This window comes from Centropristis striata, chromosome 20, assembly GCF_030273125.1.
Source record: "Centropristis striata isolate RG_2023a ecotype Rhode Island chromosome 20, C.striata_1.0, whole genome shotgun sequence".
Lineage (NCBI taxonomy): Eukaryota > Metazoa > Chordata > Actinopteri > Perciformes > Serranidae > Centropristis > Centropristis striata.
The window spans coordinates 14,481,063-14,496,238 of NC_081536.1; the positions used below are offsets into that span (position 1 = coordinate 14,481,063).

Below are 15,176 nucleotides of genomic sequence, written 5' to 3' on the forward strand. Positions count from 1 at the left end.
AAAAGTAAGATGTACAATCTGATTTTAAGCCAAGGTTGTATAGATGAAATTAAAGGAAATCAGCTGCGTTGGTACACCCTCAATAAACTTTTCTGTTTCAGCACTGTCAGCAGGTTGATCATTTGCCCAAGTATAAATATGGTATTTTTATAGTAGTGTTGTTTCAAAGTTTAAAATTCAGGAATCATGACAACCCTAGTTTGTACACCTAGGTTTCAGTTGTAATATGATCTACATTTTACATTGAATAACTTGGCACCATGTTTCTATTGTTTTTGACCTTTTATTCTTTATGGCACACATTGCAAAGCACTTTGTTGCTTTTAAATAGTTCTTTATAATATTGTTAATATACTAACCTTAGTAATACTTTGTTATCAGCAGTGGTAATAACTGTAGTATCCATAAACCACTGATAAATAATGTGACAGAAATGGTATGATCATATTTTTTATTCAGTATACGAACAAGGAGTATTACAGAATCCCAACAAAAACAGCAAAACATATTTTGTCACAAGTAGAAAATTTGGTTTATTTACGACACATACAGTGGGCAAAAACATTCTTTGAAAAAAAATGTGCCATTTTTTAAGGCATTCAAACTTCAAGAAGTTAACACTGTAAAAATGTGTTGCTCTGTAAAAGAGGAAGTGTGACAAATATTACAACAGTATCATTAATGATATGACAAGTTTGGATCTTGTTTTAGAGCAAAGTGTTTGTTTGGTTACACAAAAGTTAAATCATAGTAACCCATTTTTTACTTGAATGGTCCCTCTTTTTCAGTATAAATAAGGGATTTTAATTTTTGAAGTGTTCCTTAAAAACAGACAGACACCAAACAACTGTGATTAGACAGAAAATTTAAGCCCTAATTTACTTCCATAACCTGCACTTTTATTTTTTTTTAAATCAGGTGTGCAACCCTCATAAGGCATTTGGGCAAGAGTCCTGACACGTTTCAATAATATCACACAGCACAAATGTCCGTTTTCAAATGAATACAAAATTAATGCAAATAATTATCTCTTCAGATCGAGAGTCAGTCTGTTTCTATGTTTCAGTCTGAGGCTGATGGCATGTTCACACGAGACATGAAGCAAATTTTCTCCATGCGTTACTCACTGAACTTTGACCTTTGGATCACATTCGTGTTCATTCATTCATGTTACTTGCGTGAGTTGCACCATTGTAAACTACGCTTACTTCCCATCATTAACCTAAGTCTAAAATACCAAATCTGCTGCTTTCACAAAACCAAACACTGTCATGTCTGGAATCATATTATCAGGAGGTTTTACACATGTTTGTAAATTTCACCGCCTTCTCCAGGAACTGTCTGGATGACTGCAGTGATGGCGCTACTACAGCAGTATGAACCCAAAATAAATGCATTTTGCTGTTATTTCATTGCGATAAACGTATCAAAAGTATGCTGAAATAACTACAGCATGATGCTGTATGTGTGTAAAAAGTCTGATTTCATGCTTTGACAGGTCTGTTTGCCAGAGAACCAGTAAACAACTTTTCAGATGCTTGCTTTCTAAATGGAGTACCAAGGCTGTGCTATGCAGAAAAATCACATCTCTGATAGGCTTTCATGACAAAGTGACACATTTCTTGCACAAGCATATAATGTATAATCGCGTCCTTGATGTTGCAGGATTCACATCTTGTAAATTCTTCGCTACTCACACCTTTGTATATAATTGCGCCATGCGTAAAATTCACTTTGTCTGGTGTGAACACACCCTGAGGCGTTTTCATTACTCAACCAGGGGTATACACCGCGTTACACCAGAGAATAGTCCTCATTAAGAACCCCTCTTGTACAGTTGGAGACATTGGATGTGAAAGTATAACCCATCTGAACTGTAATCACCCAGGGTTACTTTGATATGATAAATGGCAACAGTTCAATCTTGTGTTCACTGTCTTGGTGTTGGCCTTAAACACAGCAGCTTATGCTTTAGTAAGACTACTCTCTTACCAAAAATAAAGAAAATCTTAGCTTAAAGTTGACAAATAATAATCAAGATGAAACTCCACTCCCTGTGGAATGAGACAAAGCAGTACTGATAGAAGTTAGAGCTAAAGGCCCTCAATATTGCCTGTAGAGAAACCTCACTGTTAAGGGTTTCAATAAAGCTTTCAAAGTGCCAAAGACTATTAATAAATAGCACATTAACAAATAAGATATACAGTAAATTTTGCAGTAATTACCGCTTTTACACACTGCTCACACAGACTTGTTTGGTTGTCCTACTGCTGCCAAAGAGACTATTAGCCCATTTAGCCCCCCCCCACCCCCCCATTCTCTTTGTGCCCGTTTATATGTTATCGTGAAAAAGCTGTGCTTGCACATGTAGCCAAGTCGCTGGCTGTGGCTAATAGTCGGTGAGGACACTTCAAAACTTAAAAGAGACCCACACAATTTATGGAAAGTTCTACAACTCTTTGAAGCCAATATTAGTCTCAGGAGGAGGTTTAACTTATAATCAGAAGAATTAAATCTTCCCTGCCCACCACTGAAATGCTGCTATACCCGTTGCTACGTTCTGTCTTGGTTCGACATGTCGGTATCAGTTGCAGTGTTTGTAGCTAGTTTGACTCAGCCACTTTTGTGGCTGCCGTCACCTGTTCGCTGCTTGCGAGCCATGATAATTTCCTTCGACACTTTCTTGGGGTCCTTGGCCAAACCCAGGAAGCACATGAGGTCTATAAAGGCAGTGGTGAGATTGAGCTTGCAGCCAAACTCACTCGTGGAGTAGTCAAAGGGGAATGTGTGATGGTAGTTGTGGAAGCCTTCCCCTGAAAACCAGAAAGAAAGACTTAAGTGTTTTGCTTGATGTCAACAAGTTCATAACTTGAATGAAAATGAACATTTCTGCTTATTTGAAAGTGTCACTTGTGGCAAACATCTATTGGCAGCATGTGACTGAAATGAAAATGGGATTTGGAGTGGCAAAAGTGAATTTAACCTTTTTAATTATTAAAGGTTGACTGTCATTTAATGTCATTTACAAACAACCAACATACCAAGCCATCGGAGTTGCTAAATTAGTCTTAGGTAATCAGTATGCAATGGTTGGTTGTCATGGTAACGGTGAGGGTGTGCCTTTAGTCTTGGGAGAGACGACACCTACAAATCCCATTGGACATTGCAGGAGCAAACATCTAATCAACAAGTTAAAGATTCAGTAGCTCACACAGGTACTGTAATATTGCTGTAAAGTTACAGGCGTCTGTCATTATCACCTCTGGAACCCAGTTGTAAACAATCAAGGAAACTACTTTTGTGTTGATGAACATCGAGGTAATCATCAGACACCTTCAAATGTCAATTTAAACATCTAATGTGTCACTTGTTTGCAGTTAGTGCTCACTCAATCAAAACAGTAACAAAAGATGAAACAATGCAACTTTGCAGTCAGTTTCTCAAAGTTATGAGTCTTTCAGTGTTCATCGTTCAGGATCTGCAGAGGTCTTCCCCTCTTCAAAACAAGACAGACTAATCTAGGAGACCGTTAATTTATTGATAAACCACCTTTTCCTTTCGAACTTCACATCAATGGAATTCAGTATCACAATCAATGAGAGGGTCCCTATTATATTATCAATTTAAGTGTAATGTTAAAAATGCCTTATTGTGAGCCATCAATGTCAATTCTGATTCTATTTGCACCTTTAACCTGACTGTACTGTTTTTGTATACTTATCATCTGCTATCTGGATTTTGTTCTATGTGCTATGCAAGAGAATTCACCCCCAGAGATCTGACAAATACTCCCTCAGCTACATGAATCTGACAAATGGTGACAGACTTCCAGGTCCTCTAGATTTATTTGAGTTAACTAGTGACTCTCAGCTGAAAAGAACATTAAGGTGTCCTCTTAAACAAACAACTTATTTTTTTACTTCAATCAATTTGAAATACCTACATATCTTTGTTTATTATCTAAGCCATTCACAGAAGTTACTCTGAGCAACCACAAACACATTCAGCTGAAAGTCACTAGTCTACTAGTCACTAGTCACTCAAAAAAACAAAAAACACCTGTTGCTCTGAAACACTCGTGAACCTGTTGGAATTCTGTAGAACTTAACTGTAGAACTGTTGGAATATCGATTCTGACAACGCAACATACAACAATGGAACATTTTGAAATTGGTAACAGCAAGCTTTTCAACACTGAACTAAAACTAACTCGTCTGGATGGCTGGGCCAAAATGGTATTTCTGCTTGCCAACATGGCCATGCATATTTTTGATGACATCAGCTGTAAAAGGGTCTATTGTTTTGATTGAGAGACCCCTAGAGGCAGAAATTACATACTGCGTAAGTGGATAATGCTTCCAAAGCATGCAGCTGCAGCCTTTACAACTGCATTTAATAATAATGTGTTCAATACAGCTGCTCTGGGTGCTTAGGAACAAGCAAGTAACATGGAAAAACCAATTAAAGTGCTACAATAGGTGTGACTTTAAAAAAAAGGTGAAAATGGACTTTGGATCATAATTGTTTCCAATACATCCTTTTCCATTTGGTCTCACACTTTCTAGAGAACATTTAGTTAGGTGCAGGACAACAACAACAAAACAATCTTGCTTTTAAACTTGACAGTGTTAATGCATGGAATACAGCTGAAAGCAAAAAAAAAGGTCTGTCCAAATTGTGCATTCTTGTTTTGCATTCACTAGTACGCTTGTGCATTTATTGGCCGTTTTGCAGCTAACAATGCTCAGCTCTGTTTGCAGCATCACGCCCCCGTGGTGTCAGCTGCCACAAATAAAGTCCTCACTCGTGGGAAACAATTATATGAAAATAACACCAGTGTTCACCTATAAAAAAAATGACTAAATACACAGCTCAAACGATGACCACCTCTAAAGTTCAAAGCTTAAACTGGTACAGTCGGGACTAAGTAAACATTAGCCACTGGATTAGCACGCTGTTCAACTACAGATGCCAGACTGAATCAGCTTTCAGGGAACCTCACTGTGCCAATTTGACAAGACAAGCTTTTAACAAATGATGAAAAGATCGAATTTTCCACAGGCACACAAAAAACACCATATGACATAAAAATGCAGTCACAATACAATATTAGCACATTACTGTAGCAAAAATAATTGTGAACAATGAAAGGGCGGTTTCCTTACCTACGGCACTGAAAGCAACCAGTGGGTTTTCTCTTGGATTAATCGCTTTGTCATATGGCCTGTTGCCCCATATGTGCGCGGCGCTGTTGACTAGCCAGGTGGCATTGAGAACCACAGCGTATCTCAGGAGCCCAGGGACAAAGTATCCCACAACCAGGGATTCCCCCCAGAAGTACCAGGGCACCAACATGGGCACCAAGAAGCAGAGTATCACCACAGAGAGCTTGTAGTGCCTGAAATAAAAAACAAAACAAATTGTATCTCATACAGATCTATTTTCAATTGGCCATAATTCAATCTGAAGCAGATTGTAAATAGTCTTTTTAGATTAAACTGACATGAATATTTTGTTTGTCTCATAGCAAATGTCACGCAATACATTATATAATCCCACAAAACACTCCAGAGTTAAAAATATTGTATCTCATTTGTTTGATTGAAATAATTTGATTGCTATAACAACATTAAAATCTGTATTCATGTAAGTATAAAGGGTCACATAAAGACTACAAGTTTAATCTTATATAATCTACATTGTTATGAGGGTAATTATAAACATGTTGACATAATTAACTCTCTTTGCCTGAGAAGGGAAAATCTGGGACTGTGTCCAGAAGTGTAGATACGTTGGGACAGGACACTACGGGGGAAAACTGTGATTTGATCTCTGGTCCAAAAAGCCTCCCTTATCAGTAGATTGTGGATATCAAATATTATCATGGTCAATAAAACCCAGACTAAAACATCCTGTACAGATTAGGCAGAAGGGAGAAATTACTTTTAAAAGGTAGACACAAAAATAGCTCTGCAAATATATTTAAATTACTCTAATCTGCATTGCACTGCAGTGCTGGAAGTAGTGTGACATTCATATATCCATTTAGGTGCTGCAGCACAAGTTTGAAGGACAAGGTGATGGCAGGACATTAGCATTGTGCCTTTGACACCTGCAGGCACATGTTCTGTCTCAGACTAATTGTCAATTTTGCTGTATTCATTACTGAACAATGATGGCATAAATCTTCTATTCCATAAGTAGTTTTCTATTCCAATAAACATATGTGTCACGATATAGCATGTTTTCTATTAATTCAATAAGCCAATCATTTATATAAAATAACCACATGATAAAGCCTAACGTTTGCTCACCGTTTCTGAAACATGACCACTTTATCTGCCCTTAGGTCTGACAGCTCCAGTTTTTTGCCCTTTTCAATGACGTCGGGATGTTTGCGAACCATCAGCCAGCCAATGTGGGCGAAGAAGAACCCCCGCGTGGCATTGTGGGGGTCTGCGTCTGTCTCTGAGTATTTATGGTGGACACGGTGGTCCCTTGCCCACTCATATAAATCGTTCTGTTCACAAAGACAAAGGCAGAGATAGAGAGGATTATGTTAGGCACACAGATATGCTTGGGGGTTTCAGATCATAAGATTAAGGTCAGAGATATTGTGGTAACAAAACAATAAGTGAATATCACTCAGATTGCATAATTTTACAGAGATTGTACACTACTATTAAAAACCATACCACTGCCACTTTATGTTTGCTATTAAATGCTGCTACAAGTTGTTGTGATTAATACAAAGCATTAAGATAATTTTAAGATCTCCTCTTAGCATGATCATTACATATACAAGTAGTGTGCTTTATGTTTTGTCCACTGCATGATTGAAATGTGTAAAAAGGTATATATACACTACTTTTCCATCATTAGAAATTAAGTTTAGCTTCAAGTTTCCACATCACAGCTGTGTCTAATTTGCATACTAGATCCCGATTTTCTTCCAAGATGTGATGTCACAAAATCCTATTCATACATCCACGTGTCAAACCCAAGGCTAAACTGACCACAGAGAAACTTTCCCGTCAGCTGATGAATGTGAAAAAACGACCTATTCATGTCGAACATGCACATATCACCCCACATAGTGAAGTGCAATAATCACAGTCAAGGGGAAATAAGTAAAACACATTTTTTGGGCGATTTAAAGAGAACATAGCAGCCTGACAAGGAATAATTGGGAATAGTAATAATAACTAGAAAATTCCTAAAGAAATTTTGATTGTGTGCTTGCCTCTGGACCGTGACTCTCGTGGCTTATCAAAAGGGGCGGGGATTAAACAGGGACTTTCTGCTGAGTGCACTCACACCTCATACAAGTCTCTAGGACAAACGGTTCACTAGTTAGTAAAATGGGCGTGGCTTATCAAAAGGGGCGGGGTTATCAATCACCAGTTAAATAGGGACTCTATGCTGAGTAATCTGACATCTTATACAAGTTTCTAGGACAAACGGTTCATTAGTTAGTAAAAGGGGGCGTGGCTAATAAAAAGGGCGGGAATTTATGAATTATTGTTATGTAGAACTGAAAAGTGATGAACCATCATCATGCATGACAAGTTTGAGGCAGATTGGACAATGTATGGTCAAGTTATAAGGTCTCGTGTTTTATGAAGAAAGCCATGTCTGTTTACTTAGAGTAAACTGACAGTTATCAGTTAGAATGTCTGTGTTGGAGGAGGGGGGGGGGCTTTGGTAGCTAAGCAACCACGTGGCCAGGTGGAGTCGACCAATCAGAGCAGAGCAATCAACTGAAATTAACTGACGATGGAGACAAGTGAGCAGACAGAGGTCGACAAACTTGAAATTCTGGCCTCGAACAGAAAGCATTTTCGGCAAAACCATAATACCTATCATTGATCCGACTTTACTTTGAGCGTCCTGAGTTCTTCCTGAACATCTCCATATGTTTTTTTTTTAAGAAAACTGAAAAAATAGCTTTGTTAGAGCGATTTTAAAAAACTGTTAAATTTTTTTTTTGAGAAATCTTCCTCCATTTTTAATATGGGAGCCGATGCGGCAGTTGGTGCATTTTGTTTGAGCATCTGTGCGTCCTGCGCCCAAACTATAACTCTGACAGCTTTACCAGAGGATTGTGAGTGAGAGGACAAATTTTCCTACGTTTCTATGTATAAATTATTTCTGTAGAGTGAAATTTGCGGCCTGGAGCGCAGTTTTCAAATTTATTTTTTGACAATTCTTTCTCTCCCTCTACACTCTGTTTGATGACTTCCCCACTCTAGACTCTCCATAGGGTTACATTGGGGGGATTTTTTGACGTGTTTTTGCCCGATAATTTTAAAACCGTTTGTCGAAACCCTTATAAAAGTCATAGCACACTTGTCATGGGCGAGCCGGTCGATTTGATACCTTTTTTGTGTATGTGTGGCCAAAACTCTGGGAGGAGTAGTCGACCGAAAAATGACACGGAAGAAACGGAAGAATAAAAATAAAAACTAGAAACAAAATTCCAGGGAAATTTTGGAGTGCCACGGGACTACTGCCGGATGATTCTCGTGGTTTAAATCAGCAGTTAAACAGGGACTCTGTCCTGAGTTCACAGACACCTCATACAAGTCTGTAGGACAAACGGTTCACTAGTTAGTAAAAAGGGGCGTGGCTACTCAAAGGGGGCGTGGCTTCAATCACCAGTCAAACAAGGACTCTGTCCTGAGTCCACAGACACCTCATACAAGTCTGTAGGACAAACGGTTCACTAGTTAGTAAAAAGGGGCGTGGCTACTCAAAGGGGGCGTGGCTTCAATCACCAGTCAAACAGGGACTCTGTCCTGAGTCCACAGACACCTCATACAAGTCTGTAGGACAAACGGTTCACTAGTTAGTAAAAAGGGGCGTGGCTACTCAAAGGGGGCGTGGCTTCAATCACCAGTCAAACAGGGACTCTGTCCTGAGTTCACAGACACCTCATACAAGTCTGTAGGACAAACGGTTCACTAGTTAGTAAAAGGGGCGTGGCTTATCAAAAGGGGCGGGGTTATCAATCAACAGTTAGACAGGGACGCCATGCTGAGTAATCTGACACCTCACACAAATTTCTAGGACAATCGGTTCATTAGTTAAGAAAGGGGGCGTGGCTAATCAAAAAGGGCGGGAATTTATGAAATATTGTTATGTAGACAATCAGTGATGAGCCATCATCATGTATGACAAGTTTGAGGCAGATTGGACAATGTATGGTCAAGTTAAAAGAGTTAACTGTTTTCAGTTAAAATGTCTGTGTTGGAGGAGGGGCGAGGGAGGGGGGGGGGGCTTTGGTAGCTAAGCAACCACGTGGCCAGGTGGAGTCGACCAATCAGAGCAGAGCAATCAACAGAAACTAACTGTCACTGACAATGCTTTGCTAAAGTGAGCAGCCAGAGGTGGCCAAACTGAAAATTCTGGCCTCGAACAGAAAGCATTTTTGGCAAAACCATAACACCTATCACTAATCTGACTTCACTTTGAGCGTCCTGAGTTCTTCCTGAACGTCTACATATATTTTTTTTTAAGAAAAATGAAAAAATAGCTTTCTTAGAGCGATTTAAAAAAACTCTTACATCTGATTTTTTCAAAAATCCTCACGTGTTTTTAATATGGGACTCAATGGGGCAGTTGATGCGTTTTGGTGGCACTTCTCTGTGTCCTGCGCCCAAACTATAACTCTGACAGCTTTACCAGAGGATTGTGAGTGAGAAGACAAATTTTCCTCCGTTTCTATGTATAAATTATTTCTGTAGAGTGGAATTTGCGGCCTGGAGTGCAGTTTTCAAATTTATTTTGTGACAACTCCTTCTCTGCCTCTACACTCTGCTTGATGACATCACCAGTCTAGATTCTGAACATTCCGCGCAATACACACACATGGGAAAATCACCGTCCCCATTAGTTTGGAAAAATGGAAATGTTTTCGCACTTCGTGCGAAAACTATACGTGCAATCGCTCTGAAATTTCACAGGACTAGAGTTAAATTCAGGCCCTACAACTTTCTAAATCGGTTCGGAATTTTACGAGCAACGGTTTGCGAATGGTGAGGCCCCAAAGTTTGCGCAATGCGTTCCGGATGGGCCAAAAAGTGCACGTTTGTGCACGTTGTGCGAAAACGTGCACGCCGATCGCTAATAAAAGTCATTCCACACGATTCCCGATTAGGGCGCAACTTTTGGCGTTTTTACTTTTCGCGATTTCTCAAAGCTGTGGGACTAGTTACGCGCCAAAGTTTTTACGGAAGAATAATCTATATATAATAATAATAATAATAAACATGAGCAATAATAAGAGATGCCTCGTGCTTCGCACGAGGCACTCATCCTCACTGCTTGCAGTGAAGATGAGTGCCTCGCTGCTCAGCCGTGGCACTAACTAGAAACAAAATTCCAGGGAAATTTTGGAGTGCCACGGGACTACTGCCGGATGATTCTCGTGGTTTAAATCAGCAGTTAAACAGGGACTCTGTCCTGAGTCCACAGACACCTCATACAAGTCTGTAGGACAAACGGTTCACTAGTTAGTAAAAAGGGGCGTGGCTACTCAAAGGGGGCGTGGCTTCAATCACCAGTAAAACAGGGGCTCTGTCCTGAGTTAGCAGACACCTCATACAAGTTTCTAGGACAAACGGTTCATTAGTTAGTAAAAGGGGCGTGGCTAATCAAAAGGGGCGGGGTTATCAATCAACAGTTAGACAGGGACGCTATGCTGAGTAATCTGACACCTCATACAAGTTTCTAGGACAAACGGTTCATTAGTTAAGAAAGGGGGCGTGGCTAATCAAAAAGGGCGGGAATTTATGAAATATAGTTATGTACAACTGGTCAGTGATGAGCCATCATCATGCATGACAAGTTTGAAGCAGATTGGACAATGTACGGTCAAGTTATTAGGTCTCGTGTTTAATGAAAGAACGCCATGTCTGTTCAGTGAGAATGTCTGTGTTGGGCGGGGGGGGGGGGGGTAGGAGGTTGGGGGAGGCTTTGGTAGCTAAGCAACCACGTGGCCAGGTGGAGTCGACCAATCAGAGCAGAGCAATCAACTGAAATGAACTGAAGGTGGAGACAGTTCTGCCACACTGAGCAGCCAGAGGTGGACAAACTGAAAATTCTGGCCTCGAACAGAAAGCATTTTCGGCAAAACCATAATACCTATCACTGATCCGACTTCACTTTGAGCGTCCTGAGTTCTTCCTGAACGTCTACATATATTTTTTTTTAACAAAAATGAAAAAATAGCTTTGTTAGAGCGATCTAAAAAAACGGTAAAATCTGATTATTTCAAAAATCCTTGTGTGTTTTTAATATGGGACTCAATGGGGCAGTTGTTGCGTTTTGGTGGCACTTCTCTGTGTCCTGCGCCCAAACTAAAACTCTGACAGCTTTACCAGAGGATTGTGAGTGAGACCACAAATTTTCCTACGTTTCTATGTACAAATTATTACTGTAGAGTGAAATTTGCGGCCTGGAGCGCAGTTTTCAACTTTATTTTTTGACAATTCCTTCTCTCCCTCTACACTCTGCTTGATGACATCACCAGTCTAGAGTCTGAACATTCCACGCAATACACACACATGGGAAAATCTCCCTCCCCATTAGTTTGGAAAAATGGAAATGTTTTCGCACTTCGTGCGAAAACTATACGTGCAATCGCTTTGAAATTTCACAGGACTAGAGTTAAATTCAGGCCCTACAACTTTCTAAATCGCTTCGGAATTTTACGAGCAACGGTTTGCAAATGGTGAGGCCCCAAAGTTGGCGCAATGCGTTCCGGATGGGCCAAAAAGTGCACGTTTGTGCACGTTGTGCGAAAACGTGCGCACCGATCGCTAAAAAAAGTCATTCCACACGATTCCCGATTAGGGCGCAACTTTTGACGTTTTTACTTTTCGCGATTTCTCAAAGCTGCGAGACTAGTTACGCGCCAAAGTTTTTACGGAAGAATAATCTATAATAATAAACATGAGCAATAATAAGAGATGCCTCGAGCTTCGCTCGAGGCACTCATCCTCACTGCTTGCAGTGAAGATGAGTGCCTCGCTGCTCAGCCGTGGCACTAATAAGCCCACGGAATAACAATTAGTGTGCTTTTGCAAGAAAAGCACACAAAATAATAATACATTTTATTTGTAAAGCACTTTTCATTGTTAAAAGCAATCCCAAGGTACTACAGAGTACAACTAGATCAAAAACAGGTTTAAAGCCAAAGCACAGGAATACATTCAAGAAAAGGCTTTTTAAAGAGAAAGGTTTTTAGGCTTTTTTAAAAAAGAGTATGTTTTTGGTGGAGCCCTCAGGTGGTCTGGGAGGGAATTCCACAGGTGAGGAGCGGCTGAGCAGAAGGCCCGATCACCAATAGTATGGAGGAATACACAAGGAATATGTTGTGCTGCTACAAGAAAGATTTTCCCCTCTGGACATCAATAAAGGCATATCTTATATTCACATATCGCCCATTTTTACCTGAAAGGCCATGGAGTTGCCAAGGGCAAGGAAGACTCGCAGGGGAAAAGCGGCCTTATAGGATCTGTGGCTCCATAATCTGTGTGCACCGGCAGTCACACCGAGAGCACTGATGAGGTAGCACACTGCAGCTGGAAGAAAAAGAGGTGGAAAGGACAGATGTCTTAGGGGAAACTGTCACCATTACACTGAGATTAATTTTACACCCATGAGAGGAGAGTCACTGGGACACCATGTTCTTTCCATTACACCCTGGCCTCTTTGTTCAGAGAAAAGTCATCTATGTGGGGAGATGGGACAGCGGGAGCATGCAGGTCTGCCCTCACACTTTTGTTGTTCTAAAACTGCTGAATGTGTTTCTATGTGAAGCCTAGACAAGACTACCCAGGATTTGAGACCCGGGGGCTTCTGACTGGCAAAGAGCATTCTGTTGTGGTGCCACACAACTCACAATGGGATGACTATGGGAATGGTGATTGTGCTTTGTTTTCCTCAGTGAAATAATATGCAGCTCAGCATTGCAAAGAGAGGGGAAAATTATGCAGTGCCAGACTGGAAACAAAGTTGAGACTGTTCGGGAATTTGAGTCATGCCTCAATAGTCTACATGTATGGGGCATAAATTGTAATTATGTAGGCCTAGAAAACAGTTTGTGTATTATCACTGAAATATATAATATATAAATATTTCTAATTTAGGATACACAACACATTCCAATAAGCCATCATAGTTTACAATTAGCCACAGGTTTCAGCTCTTTACACAGAATCGATTTGGATGGATGTGAACAGTGAAAATTACAAGGCCAGAGTGACTCATTCTCCATTATATTCATAGGCATGACCCCTCGGGCTGTATGCATTGTAGTTAGCAATGATCACACAACATCAGCACATTCTGTTCACTGACTGTGGCTCACAGGGAGGAAAAAAACATCAACAAAATGCTGCACAGCTGAGCCTGCTACATTATACTTACTCCATGCAAGAGTTGGAACCGATGCGGAGGGAAGGAGAATCAGTCCATAAAGCGCACCGGCATGAAGGAGGGACATCAGTATGATATTTCTCCACACCAGGGTCCTCGGCGGTTTGGGACCCTCTTTCTCTTTATAGGTGTCGTCAAAAACATCCTCCACCGTCGATGGTTCTGCCATGGCACCTCCGATCTGTTGCTTGTCGGTGTGGTGATTCCTCGTTTCCGTTTCGGTCATTTTGCTGAAGGGGTTCTATAACAGCAGTGCGCAGTAGGAAAAAAAGGGAGATGTTGCTCAGTTAAATGCGTACGGCGGGATGCAGAAACAGAGAGGAAAGGAAGGTACGGCGGCGGGCTGTGTACATGCAGCAGTCTGCGGCAGCGCCGAAATCTAAAAGTGGCTGAAAAAAAGCGTGGCACTCTTGGTTATAGTGGCATAATCTGAGTGGTATGTCACTGTTGGCTTTTGGCATGCAGCTGCCGCTCCACTGGTTTACTGTTCTTATAACGGTATGTAACGCTAGTTAGTGCATGTTCAACTGGAGGAAGCTATACCACTTTCCACCGCTATACCGGTATACAGTATATAACGCCACCAGTTATGATTATGATGTAACAGTTACTGCGACTTAACCGGCTTGTGTTCACTACTAGATACCTTTTCAGCGGTCGTGTGCCACTCTTACAAGTATTACATGTAGATTATTAGTAATGTACCGCTCTGAATAACCGTACGCAGCTGCTTTTAATCAAATGTGAGTCATAAAAAAGGGACGCCGCTCCCCCTCTACTACCACACCTCCGGTGTTTCCCACATGGAAACGTTAACGGCACGTTATATAACGTTATATAACTATATAAACGAAAGATGTCACTGAGCACCCAAAAGGTAGCCTATTGTGTTAAACGTCAAGCGAAGTTAATGCAACAACACTAAACTTACAGAGAACCAACTAGCAGCTGTTACGGAGTTGTTGAACGTTAAACTTTTCTGTGTGCTAAGCTAGCAGGGCTAACCGTTATATACCGGTAGACATGACACCAAGTTTAACGAACAAATAAATTCAAGTTCTTACACGAATGTAACTTGGTAGGCCTATATAGAAGTGTCCGCGCAGTTTTGTGCTGCGTAGGCAGATGTTAACATCACCATATGTCGGTAAGAGTCGTGAATAATCCCGATTGACATCTGCTGGTGTCCACTGCCAACTAGCACATTTCTACAGGAAGCACGAATCTCCAGAAACCGATCAGCGACACTAGTCAAATAACACCTATAATTTGCATGTGGCACTCGGCGCCTCTACAAAAATGCCCATTCAAATTAGTTTTGACTTAAATAAATGGCTGCTCGGGTGGAGTCAACTCACCGTGTGCTGCTCTCCAAGCGCTGCTCACTTCAGAGGAAGATACCAAGGCTGCAGGTGAGATGTAGGTGTAGATAAACAAAAAGAAGACGCGTTATTGGTGCGTTCAAGCCCGGTTCCCGAAGTGCTCTTATTTCTCATCCGTTGTCGTTTTTAAGCAGCTCATCTGTCGATGAGGAAATTGATGCCATAGCCTGACTATTACACTATTGGCTGTTTGCTTGACTGATGTTAACCCCTCTCCGGGCTTTTTTTTTTCTATCACCATAAAGTCAAAGCATATCACACCGGTCCATTGCCCTTTGCCCAATATTTCAACAGAACTATCCCTCCCTAATCTGAAGAAGCATTGCATGATGTTATAAACACATATGAGCT

The 15,176-nt window shown here is 40.8% G+C and overlaps 1 protein-coding gene across 2 annotated transcripts; it reads right to left on the reverse strand.

Annotated features, from left to right (window-relative positions):
- Positions 1–437: 437 nt before the first annotated feature.
- On the reverse strand, positions 438–14,961 carry scdb (stearoyl-CoA desaturase b). 2 transcript variants are annotated; one of them, XM_059358904.1, is made up of 6 exons: positions 14,802–14,961; positions 13,435–13,684; positions 12,457–12,587; positions 6,315–6,520; positions 5,166–5,398; positions 438–2,813 (listed from the first exon to the last, which is right to left on the reverse strand). In XM_059358904.1, exons 2-6 carry the CDS (start codon positions 13,667–13,669, stop codon positions 2,614–2,616), a joined length of 1,005 nt encoding a protein of 334 aa, XP_059214887.1. In that variant the 5' UTR covers positions 13,670–13,684; positions 14,802–14,961; the 3' UTR covers positions 438–2,613. The 2 variants fall into 2 exon arrangements, with proteins under 2 accessions (XP_059214887.1, XP_059214888.1); XM_059358905.1 differs by lacking the exon at positions 14,802–14,961 and adding an exon at positions 14,508–14,688.
- Between the last annotated feature and the right edge of the window lie 215 nt (positions 14,962–15,176).

Coding starts and splice junctions, on each gene's coding strand:
- scdb (XM_059358904.1), bottom strand. CDS start 13,669: ATGACCGAAACGGAAACGAGGAATCACCACACCGACAAGCAACAGATC. Junction 6,521..12,456: donor GCAACTCCATGGCCTTTCAG/GTAAAAATGGGC, acceptor CTTTGTGAACAG/AACGATTTATATGAGTGGGC. Junction 5,399..6,314: donor GTGGTCATGTTTCAGAAACG/GTGAGCAAACGT, acceptor TTTTTATTTCAG/GCACTACAAGCTCTCTGTGG.